The 19408-nt window shown below is 41.6% G+C and overlaps 1 protein-coding gene across 1 annotated transcript; it reads right to left on the reverse strand.

Moving 5' to 3' along the window:
* Positions 1 to 9297: 9297 nt before the first annotated feature.
* Positions 9298 to 19002, reverse strand: SPATA19 (spermatogenesis associated 19). Its single transcript, XM_070952405.1, has 6 exons — positions 18925 to 19002; positions 18741 to 18797; positions 14097 to 14279; positions 11271 to 11362; positions 10299 to 10376; positions 9298 to 9385 (listed from the first exon to the last, which is right to left on the reverse strand). The coding sequence occupies exons 1-6, from the start codon at positions 19000 to 19002 to the stop codon at positions 9298 to 9300; spliced, it is 576 nt and encodes a 191-aa protein (XP_070808506.1).
* Between the last annotated feature and the right edge of the window lie 406 nt (positions 19003 to 19408).

Below are 19408 nucleotides of genomic sequence, written 5' to 3' on the forward strand. Positions count from 1 at the left end.
ACCAGTACCCCTGCTAAATCCTAAAGAATTGTCACATGGCCATCAAACCACGCCCACAAAATAAGCCACGCCCACAGAACCGGTAGTAAAAAAAATTAGAACCCACCCCTGCCACAGACAGGGCTCTGCATGTCATACGGAATGAAAGCAGACTGGAAGAATTCTTACCAGACATTTTTGTGAGATGCTCAGCTGGCAGAGAAGCCCTTCAGGTTTACACAATGGCGCCATCTGATGTCACCCACAGAACACTGATCTGAGCTTTAATCAAGGCGAACCTTTTACGAGAGATTCAACTGAAACTTTTCAAAGCACCCATCCCTTTGCTAACTAAATATTGACTCTAATTTGCCTACGATGGAGACATTTCTGTCCCCACTTTTCTCGCTAAAGCACCGCAGACAAACCACCTTAACAAAGTTGCCATGGAACAGAACAACACAAGTGAAGCCGCGCAGCAACGAAATAGCAACAACCACAAAGGGCAGCAAGCAACCGCAGAAGCTATGTGCCTATAATGAAAGTCCGATGACATTCTCTGATGCCTAGTTTGACATTTTTTAAGTATATAAAGAGAGGGAAGGAGAGGAATTTGTTTTGAGAGAAGAAATACCACGGATAATAAATCCTTTTCAGTTTACCTACTTTCCTGTTTCAAAACATTCACAACAATTTTTTCCCCCCACAGGAGAAGATAGTCTGCTAAGCTAGAAAATAATCTAACTTAATGACATCTAATATTGCTTTTCTTTGGATGGACTCGGACATGGTGCCAAAACAGGATTTGTTTAACCAAAGTTTTTAGGGTTGTTTTTTTCTTCCATGTCAGAAGCATCGAAGCATCCTTCCGTGGTGAAAGGATTTGCTGGTGACATCGCCGTTGCCTGGGGGATGCGCAGTTGAGGGCTCCTTTTGTGTCCCAAAATAATAATCATCATCTTTTAATGACCCCATAATCCCTTGTGGGGTGGAGTCTGGGCAACTGAATGGAGCTAGCAGAGAGTTTAATGGCTAGGCAATAGGAAGGATGCCCTTCCTATTGCCAGTGCAGAGTTTGGTTCAGCAGATATATTCTCATTGTGCCCAGAGAGAGAAATATCTGTCTCTACCTAAGATCGAACTCACAGGTTTCTGCTTGTGAGGCAAGAGTTCTACCTCTAGGCCACCATACCACTCCTAAGTTGCCCATCAAAATGGTACCTGTTTATTTACTTGCATTTGCCTGCTTTCAAACTGTTGGGTTGGCAGGAGCTGGAACGTGTGACAGGAGCTCGCCCCACCCTAATGCAGCAACGAGTCTCAAACGCGAGCCTGCCAATCGTCAGCCCAGTGTTGTAACATTGTGATCCACCACACTCCTAATGGTTTGTAGAATAAAACACCATTAGCTGGCTTTGGGCATTACATTCAACTGCCATGAAGGATTATAAACCACTTTATAAGCAGGAATTATATAACATGCTATATGAATGAAAAAAAGCATGTCAGATGGTCCAGAATCAACTGTTGCTTCCCCTTCCAAATAATCAGTCTTGCAGGGTTCAGGAGAGTAGCTTTGGCGCTTTGATAGGATGCTAATTTGAGGATGGGTGTCTTCTCTGGCTTTCTGCACTCTCCAGGATCTTAAGAAGAAGCCAAGATCCTCTATGATGGCAACATGGAGATCACTTGACCTTGGAAGTCTTCCTTTTCTATTACTGTTAGAAATTCATATAACACCACAGATCAAACAAAGAGAACAATCACCATGTGCTTTACCGCTCAGCTGTTTAACTGTAACAGGAAACAGGAAACTGTACTCAGAACAAAAGAACATAGAGTATATACTATAGTTCCAAACTTGTAAACTCTGCCATCTACTGGCTGAATACTACTGTAGTTGTTGCATAAAAATACATTCTGACAATTACTCTGTGGTGAGAATGGTTGATCGGGAACTGAATTCATCTCAGCTAAAGCTTTGAAGGAACATCAAGAAGCTCATTTGGGGCTCTCCACAAGCTCTCTTCATAAGGGTTGTAAGACCGAAGAGCCATTCGGAAAAAGCTTCCTGTTTTTCCAGGACGGTATTCAGGTCACTGAATGAAAGAGCCAAGAGCCAATCAGGATGCAGCAGAGGGGAGAAACACTCTCTTGCCTTAGCAAACAGAGGATAATCCTTCTCATAATCCCGATTCTGCAACCCTGCCAAATCTTTGAACTTCTGCTACGTTCCACTTCAGCTCAAGTGCAATCCTTTCCCCTCACTTCCGTTTACCTTTAATCCTTGGAGAAAATGGACAATCGAGCCCATTGCCTCCTTCTGATCTCTTCCAGGACTCCTTCTGTCTTCTTCCCAGCAGTTCTTGGCTGTTGATTTTATTTATTTGCTGCCCTCAATTTCCCTCAATTTCCCTGTGTGTGTGTGTGTGTGTGTGTGTGTGTGTGTGTATGTTTGTATAATTTGGCATTTTTGGATGCTGCTGTTATTATATTATTATGGTTAATAAAATTATTATACTTAGGATGGTGCTATTTGAATAGAATAGAATAGAATAGAATAGAATAGAATAGAATAGAATAGAATAGAATAGAATAGAATAGAATTCTTTATTGGCCAAGTGTGATTGGACACACAAGGAATTTGTCTTTGGTGCATACGCTCTCAGGGTGCATAAAAAGAAAAGATACATTCGTCAAGAATCATAAGGTACAACACTTAATAATAGTCATAGGGGACAAATAAGCAATTGAATCATACTAGAAAACAATCAATATAAATCGTAAGGATACAAGCAACAATAGTCATACAGTCATAAGTGGGAGGAGATGGGTGATAGGAACGATGAGAAGATTAATAGTAATGCAGACTTAGTGAATAGTTTGACAGTGTTGAGGGAATTATTTGTTTAGCAGCGTGATGGCGTTCGGGAAAAACTGTCCTTGTGTCTAGTCATTTTGGTGTGCAGTGCTCTGTGGCGTCGTTTTGAGGGTAGGAGTTGAAACAGTTTATATTGGGGGTTTGGGGAAGAAACTACAGAGTCAGGTAGTGCATTCCAGGCATTGACCACTCTGTTGCTGAAGTCATATTTTCTGCAATCGAGTTTGGAGCAGTTCACTTTAAGTTTGTTTCCGTTGTGTGCTCATGTATTGTTGTGGTTGAAGCTGAAGTAGTCATTACAGGTAGGACATTGTAGCAGATAATTTTATGAGCTACACTTAGCTCATACTGAAGGCGGCGTAGTTCTAAGTTTTCTAAGCCTAGAATTTCAAGTCTGGTAGCATAAGGTATTTTGTTGCGAGCAGAGGAGTGGAGGACTCTTCTTGTGAAATATTTCTGGACACGTTCAATTGTATTAAAGTAGTGTGGATTCCAGACCGATGAGGTGTATTCAAGAATTGGTCTAGCAAATGTTTTGTATGCTCTGGTTAGTAGTATGATATTACCAGAGAAGAAGCTACACAAGATTAGGTTTACAACTCTTAATGCCTTTTTGGCGATGTTGTTTCAGTGGGCTTTGGCACTTAAATCATTAGATACGAGTACTCCAAGGTCTCCAATGAAGATGGATGGCAGGCTCCTCTCCTCCTTCAACCACCACATGTCTCAATGACCTTGGTTCCCACAGCAAAACTTTTTGTTTTGACTGTAGCTGGGCTATCTACTTCCCCCCTCCCTTCCCCCTTGCAGGCTTTGTGGCAACTATGAGGCAGCACAAGATGGCTTCAACCAGGTTCTCTTCAGAGTTGACATCCTGCTTTTCCCAACAGGAACTTTGGTCAGTATTCCACAGATGTGGTTAGCAGCCGTGCTGAAACTTTGACCCCCTCCTCCTCCCCCCAGAAATATCTTGATTAGTGTTTCTTTTCAGCCCCATTTACCTATGCAAATGCTTCGGTCACGGCTGAGTAGACACATCTTGGCCACTTACTTTCCATTAATTCAGCAGAAAAATTGGCAATGCCCAGCGAACAGGTATAGCTTGCCCATGTCACTTTTCCATAATCACCCAGGGAACAAAGCTCCTATTGAACTGGTTAATGACTTCACTTCTTTTTTTCCCAGCTGCCGCAAATAGGATTCTGCAATAACTGGGAACATGACCATCAAGCAATGTGTGGCAGCAAGACTGTGTGTGTGTGTGTGTGTGTGTGTGTGCGTGCGTTTGTCTGTGTGTGTGTGTGTCTGTGTGTGTGTGTGTGTCTGTGTGTGTGTGTGTGTGTGTGTTTGTGTGTGTCCACTTTTGTTCTGAGCCCTGCCCCTGTTGTGGCCCGTCAGTGGCCTGTGCAGATTGTAGCTGATTCTGACAATGAGGAGGCTGGTGTGGTGCTGCGCCAGCAGCCTGTGCAGCTGGCACTCGAGTCGGACAGTGAGGAGGCTGGAGAAGATGTGGTGCCAGAGGCAGGGATTCAGCCAGGGCCTTCAGAACTTCCAGAAGTTCCTTTAAGTGTAGAGGACGAAGAGGAGGAGCTTCTTCTCAATGCATGGGCGCACAGAGCGGCCAAAAGGCAGGAGTGGCTCCTCAGGAGGAGGTCTCCTCGAGAGTAAGGCTTGGGGCTAATTGGCCACTCCCTTAGCCTATTTAAGAAGGAACACCGCTTGCAACAAGCTGTAGAAAACAACTTTAGTTCACTCTCATTCGTGTCTGCAAAATTGCTTCTGGACTTTCTGCCAACTCTAGTAAGACTGTGATTACCTTATCTTAGAATTCTGGTAGGCTGTTAAAACAGTTCATTAACAGCCTTTGAATGATAAAGACTAAGTTATTTGAGTAAAATAAGCTTTGTATAGAGTTTGTGTGTGCTGCGTTCTTTGGGGTCCATAGCTGGGGCAGAACAGCCCCTCTGCTGCAGCTCAGTCATCAAACACTAGCAAGGAAGCATAATATCTCTCTCTATGCCATGGGAAGATCTTCATGCAAATTTCTGCTAATCAAGCTTAATGTTTTTATTCTTGTCTAATGGCAACCCTAGAGGTTCAGCTAACTAAAAGAATATATAAAAGCAAGCGTTATTATGAGGTAGCTTCACACAACATTGCCCCGAATGATGAGGGAGATCACACATGATATTAAGAAGGGTGGGTGGGTGGGCTATCATTCAGAGACGATTCGCCGAAAAGAAAGCTGGCAAATGAATAACGTGTTTCCAGGCCTTGGAATCTTCGAAGAAAAAAGTCCTCTAGTTTGTGTCAATATTGCGTGCAGTAATGAAATTTTACAGGTGCAGATTAACAGAGTTGGAAGGGATCCTGTAGGTCAGCGGTTACCAACTGGTGGTCCGTGGACCACTGGTGGTCCACAAGAAAATTTTGGAGGTCCGCAAAAAAAATATTTGTATTTTTAACATTGCACTAAATCAGGGGTCCTCAAACTACAGCCCTGGGACGGATACATGCAATGAATGTTTGTGTTGCTGCAGAGAGTCTCCCCATTTGAGGTCTTTTTGTGTGGGTTGGAGGGGGACAGAAATTCCAACTTGGGGTCTGCTTCAGCCTCCTGGTGTGGGGCTTTGGGTGAAGGCTGGAGGGAAGTGCCACTGGTGGCGAAGAGCCAGAGGGCCTTGTTCCAATGGAACTGCATCATGTCCTGGAACTGGCTGACCATCTCAGCCCGCTGAGTCTCCAGGCGCCGGTACCTGGCCTTGCACTTCCACAGGTCTTCCGTCTGCTTGGAAAGCCTATGCTCGTAATCCTCAGTGAGGTGCTTCTGCTGAGCCTCCTTCAAAGACCCTGTTGTTCCGCCAGGCCGGGCTATCAACATAATAATTTTAAATTGGGTGTTTTAAATTTCTGGGGTTTTAAATTGAGCCGAATTAATTAATAATTTTAAATTATTTTAATTGATGTTTGTCTTGTGCTTTTAATAGGCTGTACACCGCCCTGAGTCCTTCAGGAGAAGGGCGGTATAGAAATAAAATTATTCTTATTCTTCTTCTTGGTCAGATCCAATTTGAACTGAGCCAGCTGTTTTGCCAACTCTTTCTCGTGGTGGCTGCTTAGCTCCAACAACCGCTTCCTGTTGGGTCCATAAGGAGCCTGAACGGGGATGTGAGGAGCTGGCCCCGCCCACCTAGTCACATGAACACCTAGCCATGCCCACTTAGCCGGTCATTAGGCAGATCGTATTAGTGGTCCGCGGGATTTAAAATTATGAATTTAGTGGTCCCTGAGGTCCGAAAGATTGGTGACTCTTGCTGTAGGTCATCTAGTCCAATCCACACCCACCCAAGCAGGAGACCCTACACCATTTCTGATAGATGGCAGTCCAGTCTCTTTTTGAAAGCCTCCAGTGATGAAGCTCCCACAACTTCCGAAGGCAACTTCTGTTCCAATGTTTGGTTGTTCTCACTGTCAGAAAATTTCTCCTTATTTCCAGGTTGAATCTCTCCTTGTTGAGTTTCCACCCATTATTCCTTGTCTGGCCTTCGGGTGCTTTGGAAAATAGCTTGACCCCCTTTCTCTCTTGTGGCAGCCCCTCAAATATGCTTCAGGGTGTCCTGTTTCAGATTTGAAAGCCAGTAATAAAACATGAGCAAGGCACTGTTTGATGAGGATTACAAAATTCAGAGTTTTATCTGACAAACACGAAAAGAGAGCTGTTTCTAAGGTGAACGCTTAAAAGCTGGAATAGCGGAGCCAATCTCCATCATCAAAATCAATGAGATTCTTCAAGCGGTCCCCCGCGTTACAATGGTTCGTTTAATGACCATTTGAAGATACAACGGTATTGAAAAAAAAGTGACGGAGGATCATTTTTCACACTTATGACCGTTGCGGCATCCCCGTGATCAAAATTCAGACCCTTGGCAACGGACTCATATTTATGACTGTGTGTAGCGTCTAAGTAAATGGAATAATAAAATAAAATTATAGAATAATCTTGCCTTAAAACAAAACGCCAGCGGGATCTGAGTAACGCAACGGTTTAGTATTGAGAATTAGGATTTTCTGGAAGAGAAACTCGGAGAGATTCTATATACAAGACCTTTCTTAAGACCAACTCCATCTCCACCGTTATTCCTTATCTGTTGGTTCTTATGAGCATAGACCTCCCTCTGGTGGAATTTTCGTGCAGGACCTGCTAGATATCTGAAGAATACAAGACGTTAATGCTAGCCTCAAATACCTATAGAACATAGGATCATAGGCCTGCAAGTAACTTTGGAAATCTTCTATTCCAATCCCTTGTTCAAGGCAGGAGACCTTCTACCATCTCGGTCCAGTGGTTGTTCAGTCTATGGTCAAGGTTCCAAGTAATATTCCCCATTCAATAAGAATTCCGAGGTAGGCATATTCCTCAAAGAACAGTTTATTGGAACATATTTATTTATTTATTATATTTCTATACCGCCTTTCTCCCGTAGGACTCAAGGCGGTGTACAGTCAAGAAAAAATATAGATACACAAACATCATAAAATTGCTAATTAAAATTATTATTATAACATAGTTTGGCCCAATTAAATAGAACCTAAAATTAGATAACATTTTAAAAACATTCACATGTTCATATGTTTAGCCCCGCCTGTTGGAACATCAGGGTCTTGAGGGCACGGCGGAAAGCACGGAGATCAGGGATATTCCGTATCTCAGGGGGCAGTTCATTCCAAAGGGTTGGAGCCCCCACAGAGAAGGCCCTCCCCCTGGGAGTCGCCAGTCGGCATCATTTGACTGACGGTACCCTGAGTAGTCCCTCCCTGTGAGAACGAACTGGTCGGTGGGAGGCTATTGGTGGTAAAAGACGGTCTCGTAGGTACCCAGGTCCTAAGCCATGGAGCGCTTTAAAGGTGACGACTAACACCTTGAATCAAATTGGCATCTTCTTCTTTCTTTAAAATTTTATTTTATTGAAAAGACAGTGCCATGTCAGAATAAAGCAAAGCCAGAGAGAAATCAACGGTAAATCTTAACATACAAGCTAATAACTATAACTGTACTATGTTAACAGTAATTACAGTAATACAACCCAAAAAAAAAATAAGGAAAAGAAAACTTCAACTAAATTTCTACTTACATTAGCTTATTTACAATTTTTCCCATATTATATCCATAGTTTTATACAACTTCGTTGTCCACACTAACAATTATTGACATTCATAAACCTTCCTCTCATTTCTACCTCTTTGTCTCTAACCGTTCATAAAATTTATTCCATGTCCTATAATATTTTGAGTCTTCTTTATCTTTAATTTTTAAAGTTGATCTGTCCATTTCAGCACAATCTTAAATTTTCCTAATTATGTCATCATCTGATGGGGTGTTCGCATTTTTCCCATATTTAGCATATGTAATTCTAGCTGCCGTCAGTATATGTAACACTAAGTAAATGGTTTATTTGTCATACTTTTCCGACAATATACCTAAAAGGCACATTTCTGGTTTGAACTCAGTATGTTGCTCAGTTATTATTTCTAACCAATTATGAATTTTCTCCTAGTAACTCCTAGTAAGAAAGTACTCCTTTTCTCCTAGTAAGAAAGTACTCCTTTTCTCCTAGTAAGAAAGCAAGGAGTTACTGGGAAATTGGCATCTTCTTGGTGGAAAACCGGCTCTAGGTTCCCGCCAGTTTTTCACCCAATTAAAAATAAAACTTTATCATTTCCCCCTCAGAGTCTCCAGTCACATGGTCCAATCAGCACATAGTCCAGTTGTTAGGTGGCCTCAATCTCCTCCTTTCAAACATCTGCATAAACGTCCTTGATTCCCAAGGAAAAGAATATTATTTTGGCTACAACACCATAGCTATCTCTCCACACACACCCCTTCCTGGTGCCTTTGCTCCAGGCTGTGTCAGCCCTGAAGCCGTGAGAAGAAAAATTCTCTAGAGAAAAGCTACAAAAGAAAATGGCCACAGCTTGGCCAACTTCAGAGCTGAAATCTATTTTTGAACACCTCCAGTGAAAACCCACTTGAATTAATTGCTGTCATCTTTAAAAGGGGGAAAAAAGAGACATTTGGGAAAGCACTTTTAACATTAGGAGTTTTTATTCATCATTCAAAAATGTGCAAACACCCAAGAACCAAGGCAACGTAAATTAAACTAAGATTCTCCAGGATTCATGCTGTTCGGCTAGCGATGTGAAGAAATCTGAATTTGTCACAGAAGAAGGAGAGAGAAGCTGGGGAGGGAAATGGATGAGGCAGCCACGGACCTCTCTGCCTTCAAGTAGCACATCATCAAAGGAGCATTTTGGAATTAAAAAACAAAACAAAATTGGAGTTGGTCAATAAGAAAGAACCCTACATCTACACATGAAAGCATCAAGGCAGCAAAGGGAGAAGAATGCAAATGGATGAAGGTCCTACCTGGTGGTGATGTCTAAGTTGTGGATATTGAGACATAGAGATCACTATCAGATGGGTTATATTCAGCATCCGAACATGCCTGGAACATCACTCTGGAGACGCTGAAAGGTAAAGTAGTACCGTTAGCATGGAATCAACACCCTACTAAATGAAACACGGGTAATTGGCGCCCAAACTTTGTATGCTTAAGCAGCGAAATGAAATTGAACAATACTTGAGGGACTGTCACAGAGAAGAGTGGGTCAACCTATTCCCCAAAGCACCCGAGGAGCTGCAGTGGCGCAGTGGTTAGAGTGCAGTACTGCAGGCTACTTCTGCTGACTGCCGGCTGCCTGCAGTTTGGCAGTTCGAATCTCGCCAGGCTCAAGGTTGACTCAGCCTTCCGTCCTTCCGAGGTGGGTAAAATGAGGACGCAGATTGTTGGGGGCAAGAGGAGGACTCTGTAAACTGCTTAGGCTATAAAGGGCTATAAAGCACTGTGCAGCGGTATATAAGTCTAAGTGCTATGTGCTAAAGAAGGGAGGGAGGGAGGAAGGGATGTGGAGACACAGTGGTTAGAATGCAGTATTGCAGGCTGATTCTGCCCACCACCAGCAGTTTGATCCAGATCAACCCAAGTTGACTCAGCCTTCCATCCTTCCAAGGTGGGTAAAATGAGGACCCAGATTGTTGGGGGCAAGAGGATGACTCTGTAAACCACTTAGAGAGGGCTGTAAAAGCACTGTGAAGTGGTATATAAGTGTAAATGCTATTGCTATGGCTGAGGGCGGGACAAGAAGTAACAGGTGGAAAATAATCAACAAGAGACCCAACCTTGAATTAAGGAGACATCTCCTATCAATGAGAACAACTATTCGGTGGAATGGCTTGCTTCCGAAAGTTGTGGATGCCTCATCACTGGAGGTTATAGGGTCTCCTGCAGGGAGTTGGAGGAGACGACCTCCAAGGTACCTTCCAACGCTGTTATTCTTATTCTGATCCTAATCCAACCATTTCATTCCTATTGAGTCTTACCTGTTCCTCACTTTATCCACCCTCTCCTGCATGGCGTCCTTTCTCATGTCACTTGTAACAGGATATACCCGAGTTTGGCTGGAAAACATTAGGTGTATTGAAATAAATTTTGCAAAAAAGTACTGGGCCAAAATCAGAAAATGGTTGTAAGAAATAATTGACCAACCCATAGATTAGAAACTGGAGACATTTCTGTTGGGAATATTTACTAGGAAATATATTAAAGAAATACAATATCTAATTTTACATATAATAACGGCTGCAAGAATATCATATGCACAGAACTGGAAAAATAATAAGATACCAACTGAGGAAGAACTGATAAGGAAAATTCTGGACTGTGCTGAGATGGACAAATTAACGAAGGAGATAAAAGAAAAAGAAGATACAGATTACTATGCAGTATGGAGCAAATGGTATAATTGGCTGGAGACTAGAAATAATAAATAAGAATGAATGAGGAAAGGTCACAAAAAGATAAATGTTTGTAAAATAATTTATGGTTATATTATTATATGCGAAGGAATATATATAGAAATATGGGATAATGGGACAATAAGGAAAATATATTTAAAGAAGAGTAAGGGGAAAATGTAAATGAGAGAAGACTACCGCTGCAAAATTGTAAAAAGGGAATATATGTTTTCTGTTTGTGTATGTCATGCCCTGTAGTTTTAAAAATAAAAATTTAATTTTTTTTAAAAAAAAAAATTTTTTAGTATTTGTACAAGAGCCACCCAAGTCCAAAATTCACCTTCTAAAAGGCTTTCTTTAAAAAAAAAAGTATCTTCAGAGTCCTAATCTGAAGAGCATCATCTTTTCAGAAATGCATTTATTCTTATTTATTTATATAAAAAGATCTGGAAAATATTGGCCAGTGGCAATGCCATTTATATTTTGTTCACTTTGTTCTGTTGATTTTTTTTTTTTTTTTTTGTGTGTGTGTGTGTAGAATAATCTTTTAGGTTTTACCTCCAACGCATAAACTGAATTCTCATTCGGTCTTCCAGAAGCTCCTGGCTAGAACTGCAGGAAAGTCTGATGTCAGACATACTTGAAAAGTCCTATGAATTCAAAGAAAGAAAGAAAGAAAGAAAGAAAGGAAGGAAGGAAGGAAGGAAGGAAGGAAGGAAGGAAGGAAGGAAGGAAGGAAGGAAGGAGAGAGAGGGAGGAAGGAAGGAAGGAAGGAAGGAAGAAAGAAAGAAAGAAAGAAAGAAAGAAAGAAAGAAAGAAAGAAAGAAAGAAAGAAAGAAAGAAAAAAAAAAAGAAAGAAAGAGAGAATGAGGAAGAAAGAAAGAAAGAAAGAAAGAAAGAAAGAAAGGAAGGAAGGAAGGAAGGAAGGAAGGAAGGAAGGAAGGAAGGAAGGAGAGAGAGGGAGAAAGAAAGAAAGAAAGAAAGAAAGAAAGAAAGAAAGAAAGAAAGAAAGAAAGAAAGAAAGAAAGAAAAGGAAAGAGAGAGAGAATGAGGAAGAAAGAAAGAAAGAAAGAAAGAAAGAAAGAAAGAAAGAAAGAAAGAAAGGGAAGGAAAGAGAGAGAGAGAATGAGGGAGAAAGAAAGAGAAAGAAAGAAAGAAAGAAAGAAAGAAAGAAAGAAAGAAAGAAAGAAGGAAGGAAGGAAGGAAGGAAGGAAGGAAGGAAGGAAGGAAGGAAAGAAAGAAAGAGAAGGAAGGAAAAGAAATTGGTTATTGGTGTCAAACCTGCCTCAGCTTGAACATCTGAGTAAAAATTTTCCTTAACTCCATTTATTGAGAAAGATATCGTTTATTAATAAACGATACCTTTCTCAATAAATGGAGTTAAGGAAAATTCTTACTCAGATGTTCAAGCTGAAGCAGAACCAACAATTAGTTATCTCTCTCTGGTCATCCCAATGAGAGTAGAAGGGTTGATGTTGATGCAGATATACAGATCGTCATCTTCTTTTAATGACCCCAAAATCCTTTGTGGGGTGGAATCTGGGCAACTGAATAGAGCTGAGTGTTTACTGGCCGGATGCCCTTCCTGTCACCACTATGGAGCTTTGTTCAGCAGATATATTCTCATTGTGCCCAGAGTATCCCAATAAGAGTAAAAGGGATGATGTTGATGCCGATATACAGATACAGGTTGACAAACAATAATCTCCCTTCTTCTAATTTATAATATCCCCACTAAAGTGGGTTGGGTTGAGATGTAAACTTGTGAGCTGAATATGGATGTGAACTTGAGTGTCTCCAACACAGGAGTGATTTCCCAAAATACTAACTCTAGCGTACCAGGTATCTAATTATACTGTAGATGTGAATATAGAATGTCAACGTACAAGCTTCCTACCTATGTTTATGTGGGTGTGTATATTTGAATGCACAGCATTCTGATTTTGCAAACAAGCTTCTCGTTTATTTTTGGAGAAAAATGCATTAAGCGTGAGCCATATTTCACAGATTGTCAAAATGTGTATCCAAACAAGTTTTGCTCTATGTTAAACAGAGGCCTCCAGGTAAGGATTCAGCCTTCTTCTTCTTCTTCTTCTTCTTCTTCTTCTTCTTCTTCTTCTTCTTCTTCTTCTTCTTCTTCTTCTTCTTCTTCTTCTTCTTCTTCTTCTTCTTCTTCTTCTTCTTCTTCTTCTTCTTCTTCTTCTCCTTCTCCTCCTCCTCCTCCTCCTCCTCCTCCTCCTCCTCCTCCTCCTCCTCCTTCTTCCATATCAGTCATCAGACGTTGGCGATCATATTGGCAATCCTATTTTTGTCAACAGCCACATGAAAAAAGTGCTGCTGAATTTTATCCAAACCAGTCCCTTAGGTTTTGAAGCCATTATGTTCTTCTTCTGCCTGGACTTCGTTTGCCTTTGATCTTTCCCTGCAGGATTAAGTGAAGGATGCCGTATAGGGGTGAAATTCAAAAAAATTTCCTTACCGGTTCTGTGGGCATGGCTTGGCAGGCATGGCAGGGGAAGGATATTGCAAATCTCCATTCCCACCCCACCCTTTCCACACCCACCCCAGCCCCCCAGTGTTGTGGTCCGCCAGCAGCCTGCAGAGCTGGCAGCGGAGTTGGACAGTGAGGAGGCTGGGGAGGACAATGGGCCAGTCCTGGAGTCTGGGGAAGGCCCGGACAAGGGCTTTGCATCAGAGGCAGAGATGGGGCCAGGGCCATCTGAGAGTGATGTGTGGACTCCAGAGCCTCCAGAGGCAGATAGCAGAGAGGCAGAGGAGCAGGAGAAGCCTGTTCCTAGTGCACACATGCACAGAGCTGCCAGAAGGTAAGAGCAGCTAAAGCAAAAAGGACGACTCGGGAGTAAGGCCAGGAGATGATTGGCCCCTCCCAGAAGGCTTAAAAGAGCAGCAACGACCCTTGAGATCTTTGTAGGAAAGCAATGTTGCTACATTTGTTTCTTGTCAGCATCTCTTGCTTCTGAACTTTTGCCAAGAAAAGCCTTTGGCAGGGTGCCAAAGAAGACAAAGGTTGGTGATAAGGCCGAAGGACTGTTTATGAAGTATTTGTTTTGGACTTAATTTGGACTAAGCTGAGAATGAAGTAATTCTCAGCTGTTCTAATAAAATATGTTTGTTGAGGACTGATTGTGTCTGGTAATAACTACTTGGGCCTAGGTCACAACACCCGAGGTCAAACACAACCCTGATGTGGCCCTCAATGAAATTGAGTTTGACGTCCCTGAGCTATACCTTCTATGGTCTACATTCTTCTCTTTTGTCACCTCACACTTTCCACTGAAGACAAATTGGAGCAAGTTGCTTACTAGGAGAAAACAACATTCGATTTGCTCTTCGAAGCGCCATCCATCCTACCATATGACCTACCATATTTTTAATCTTGGCTGGCCTCCTGTCTTCAAACTTCTCCCAAGTTTCTGGTTTGGAGCGGGCTGCTGCCACATCTTGGCCAACCGAAAGAAACGGTCGGACATCAGATCTGCTTTCACTCTTAAAGTCCGTTCGGTTTTCTGATTTCTGCCTAAAGATATTTGCAGCTTCATCTTCCACCTGCAGAGAAAGAACAATACAGGTAAGTCCTCAACTTATGACCGGTTGCAATCAGCCAGTGGAACAGGTTGCCTTCCAAAGTTGTGGGTACTCCCCACAACTCTTTTAAGAATTCTCTTTTAAGAAGAGAATGGACAGCCCTTTGTCCAGAATGATATAGGGCCGTGATGGCGAACCTATGGCAAGTGTGCCATTGGTGGCACGTGGAGCCATATATCGGTGGGCACGCAAGCTCAGCTCCAGTGTGCATGCGTGCGCCGTCCAGCTGATTTTCAGGCCTTCTGGGCCCACCGGAAGTCAGCAAATTGGGCCACTTCCGGCCTCCGGAGAGCCTCTGGGAGAGTGGGGAAGGCCGTTTTTGCCCTCCCCAGGCTCCTAGAGAGTCTCTGGGGCCTGGGGAGAACAAAAAACGGGCCTACCAGGCCGTTTGGCACCGTACCATCACGTGCCAAAAGCGGGGGAGTGTGGGGAGGTTGTGCATGCATGCATGGGGCGCATAGAATTATGGGTGTGGGCACATGAGTCCCCCCTGCACTCCCCCCGCTTTTGGCACGTGAGGGAAAAAATGGTCAGCCAACACTTATTTCTTTTCTTATTAAATTTCTATACCGCCCTTCTCCCGAAGGACTCAGGGCGGTGAACAGCCACAAGATAAAACACATAAATACAAAAATTTAAAATCAATTAAAACGAATTACATAATTTGGCTAAACAAATTTAAAATACCCCATAATTTAAAAACAAATTAAAATTTACATTTGAAAAGGGGAGAAGATTTAGGCCAGGCCGGCTTGATGAAATAAAAAAGTCTTAAGCGTGCGACGGAAGGTGCGCAGATCCGGGATCCTCCGTATCTCCGGAGAGAGCTCGTTCCAGATTGTAGGTGTCCCCACAGAGAAGGCTCTCCCCCTGGGGGCCACCAGTCAACATTGTTTGGCCGACGACACCCGGAGGAGCCCCTCTCTATGGGAGCGTACTGGCTGGTGGGAGGCTATTGGTGGTAGCAGGCGGTCCCGTAGATAACCAGGTCCTAAGCCATGGAGCGCTTTAAAGGTGATAACACTGATATAGGGTCTCCCACTTTCGCAGGGAGTTGGACTGGAAGACTTCCAAGGTCCTTCCAATTCTGTTATTCTGCCTTAGTGGCCATTCAAAGATGACAGATCATGAAAAAGGGACTTATGATCCTGATTCAAATTTCCAAATTTGCACGCACACACACAAACACACACACACACATATCTGGTGTCACGTGGCCACGTTTTGGGAACTTAGCAATAAGCCTGCATGCAAGACTGTTTGCAGCATCTTTTTTTTTTAAGAATTTTTTTTTTTTAAACAAAACAAAACATAAATCCATGATCCATTACAATTACAAACAGTGTGTCGGTCAGTTACAAGTCTTTTGTGCTTCATCCCCATATTCAAAATTTATGAATTATCCAATTTCTCATATTATCAAACAAATAAGTATCCTCATTTATCATTTATTTAACTATGGCTTTATCGTTTCATAAAAATTATTTTCAAATATTATATTATAACATTCATTTCATGTCTCATATTTCATTTCCATGTTTTATTATTTAGCCATTGATAAAATAAATCCCATATCTTATAATATTGTTTATCTTCTTGTTCTCTAATTTCAAATGTCAATTTACTCATTTCAGCACATTCCATGATTTTCTTAATAACTTCATCTTGCGTTGGTATTTTCTCATTTTTCCAGTTTTTAGCAAACACAATTCTAGCCGCTGTTAATACATTCACAATCAAATGTCTCAATTCTCTATTGTATCTGTTGGCAGCATCTTGCAAGTCACGCGGCCACAATTTGTAATTTTCTTATACCCTGAAATCAGCCTTGACTTCCAGTTGTTTGCAAAAAATGTCCCGTAGCGAACAATGAGTTTGCTCAACAATTGTGGCATTTGTTTAATGACCACTACAAAAAATATTGTAAACTTGATAGTGGTTCACACACGACAACTACCAAAGTTGTGGCTCCATTACAGTCGTAAGTCAAGGACTAACTGTATATTGATGGGGAAAAAAACCATAAACCTATTCTGGTTTTTTCAGAACAAGTTGAATTAAGTGAAGGCACATCTTACTATAAAACAAAACAAAAAAAAATACATCAAGTGAAAGCATTAAGGATGAACAGAACATTAAGCATCACACTAATCCAGAAACTTGTATTTTGGGTGCACGAACATACACTTATCTTCCACATATATCCCTTTTTTTTCTTTTTTAAATAGTTTTTATTAAACAGTTTTTTTTAAAAAAAAAAAAAAGAAAAGAAATTTTTACAATTTCATTCTTTTCAACATTTTCGCATCAGTAAACATTTCATACATATCTATTTTTCTCCCTTACTTCAATTTACCATTTATACGTATGATTCTAATATTGATTTATAGACGTAAAGATAACAATGTACTCAATTTCAATCATGCATTCTGTGTCCGTTCCATTTCTGCTTGTCTGTTATTACATTTCAACTCCTATATCTTCCTCGTTTACTCTTTCCTTGCCCTTTATCCCTCTCCTATAACCATTCATACCAGGAGTGGGTTTCAAAAAATTTTACTACCGGTTCTGTGGGTGTAGCTTGGTGGGCATGGCATGGCTTGGTGGCCGTGGCTTGGTGGCCATGGCAGGGGAAGGACACTGTAAAATCTCCCCAATCCCTCCCCAATCCAGGGGAAGGTTACTGCAAAATCCCCATTTCCTCCCAATCAACTGGGACTCAGGAGGCAGAGAATAGATGGGGGCGGGGCCAGTCAGAATTTTTACTACCGGTTCTCCGAACTACTCAAAATTTCTGCTACCGGTTCTCCAGAACAGGTCAGAACCTGCTGAAACCTACCTCTGATTCATACCATTTATCCCATACCATGTAATATTCTGTTTCCTCTTTTTCTTGTATTTCTTTTGTGAGCTTGTCCATCTCTGCGCACTCCAAAACTTTTCTAATCAAATTTTCTTCCATTGGTGTATTATTATTTTTCTAATTTTGTGCATATATTATTCTTTTTTTTTTTTTTTAATTTGATTTATATGCCGCCCTTCTCCGGAGACTCAGGGCGGCTTACAATGCGTTAAGCAATAGCCTTCATACTTTTGTATATTTTATACAAAGTCAGCTTATTGCCCCCACAAACTGGGTCCTCATTTCACCTACCTTAGAAAGGATGGAAGGCTGAGTCAACCTTGAGCCTTGGAGAGATTCGAACCAGCAGTAATTGCAGGCAGCTGTGTTAATAACAGGGTGCGTAGACCACTGTACCATCAAGGCTCTTTATTCTTGCCACTATTATAATATGTATAATTAAATATTGTATTTTTTGTCATATGTCCCTGGAAATGTTTCCTAACAAAAATATTTCTGGCTTCATCTCTATACGTTGTCTGGTTATCTCTTCTAAATATCTTCTAATTTTACTCCAATATTGTTTTGCGTATATATCCTTTTCTATTGGCTGGAGAACATTCCTGGACACCACTCAGTCTAAATTTATTCCAAAAACTATTAAGCACCTCCTGTTTCAGATTTAGCGGAACGACTTGCCTCCAGAAGTGGGTGCTCCAACACTGGAGGTTTTTAAGGAGAGATTGGACAACAATTTGTCTGAAATGAGATAAATTCTCCTGCCTGAGCAGGCGGTTGGATTAGAAAAACCTGCAAAGTCCCTTCCAACTATTATTCTAAGCCTTCAAGTAGATCAACACTCATCACCCATGAATGATGTAGGATCAGGATAGTCTGCGTCAAACTAATTTTAGCCAGTGCTGCCAAGTAGATCAAGATTTTTTTTAATAAGAAGGCTAAGGTGTCAATGCAACCACTTTCTTATTGTTGCCCAGAAAACAATCTGGGAATAGAATGGAATGGAATGGAATGGAATGGAATGGAATAGAATAGAATAGAATAGAATAGAATAGAATAGAATAGAATAGAATAGAATAGAATAGAATAGAATAGAATAGAGTAGAGTAGAGTAGAGTAGAGTAGAGTAGAGTAGAGTAGAATAGAATAGAATAGAATAGAATAGAATAGAATAGAATAGAATAGAATAGAATAGAATAGAATAGAGCAGAGCAGAGCAGAACAGAACAGAACAGAACAGAACAGAACAGAATAACAGAGTTGGAAGGGACCTTGGAGGTCTTCTAGTCCAACCCCCTACTTAGGCAGGAAACCCTACACCACTTCAGACAAATGGTTATCCAATCTCTTCTTAAAAACTTCCAGTGTTGGAGCATTTACAACTTCTGGAGGCAAGTTGTTCCAAGTTGGGTATGTCCACGAATCCCAATTTTGATGACGTCGAAACTCGAGTTTCTTATTCCAGATCAAAGAAAGCCTTCTCCTATCCCACCCACATCCTTGTTCTGGATGGGGAATCTCCTCCATACCGGCTACATGCAATTTCGGCATCGCTCACTTACCTTTCTCAGCCAATGCTCCAGTACAGTCACAATCTCTGGTTCGACGACAGCATCATCCTTAACGGAAAGAAAAGGAGGAGGGGAAAGGGAAGAATTCAATAGAGGATCTTGTGATACATCTTAAGTTTCTTCTCCTGGTTCAACCCACTTGTTCTGAGGATCAGCCACCAACTGATGTCCTTACCAGATTTTCTCCAGCTGGTAAAGGCTGTTTCGAAGCTCTGCGGAAATAGATGAATGCTGTCCATGTAGTAATTATCATCCCAACTTGTGCTTACAGTACCGGGGAAGCCAAATCCCCGTAGGCACAATTTTTGCTTGGTATAACGAACTTCTGGATCCTTCAAGTGAGAATGGTGATTTTTGTTAACCAAATCCACCCTATGCCAGCAAAGGACATTGCCTGGGAAACTGTGATGTCATAATAGAATAGAGAAGCGTGCACCTCCATTGGCTGTCTTCCTCCAAGCAGGGAGGATGGTTTTTTTCTTTCTTTTGAATATACTTTTCCAGGAAGAGAGGCATGGAGACAATACAAGCAATGCCAAACAGACATTTAAGTCTTTTCAGGATCTGGTCAAATGTTTCATGGAATGTAATACAGAACAAAGCTGAAACTGTTGTGGTCTGCCAGCAGCCTGCAGAGCTGGCAGCGGAGTCGGACAGTG

The sequence above is a fragment of the Pituophis catenifer genome, unplaced genomic scaffold (assembly GCF_029215685.1).
Source record: "Pituophis catenifer annectens isolate HBS135680 unplaced genomic scaffold, rPitCat1.0.hap2 SCAF_12, whole genome shotgun sequence".
In the NCBI taxonomy this organism is placed as follows: domain Eukaryota; kingdom Metazoa; phylum Chordata; class Lepidosauria; order Squamata; family Colubridae; genus Pituophis; species Pituophis catenifer.

Bases quoted from the DNA above. Each gene is read 5' to 3' on its own strand.
- SPATA19 (XM_070952405.1), bottom strand. From the start codon at position 19,002: ATGATAATTACTACATGGACAGCATTCATCTATTTCCGCAGAGCTTCG. The intron at 18,798-18,924 runs GTAAGGACATCA...CTTTCCGTTAAG, and splicing joins TACCAGCTGGAGAAAATCTG to GATGATGCTGTCGTCGAACC. The intron at 14,280-18,740 runs GTAAGTGAGCGA...CTTTCTCTGCAG, and splicing joins TGGAGCATTGGCTGAGAAAG to GTGGAAGATGAAGCTGCAAA.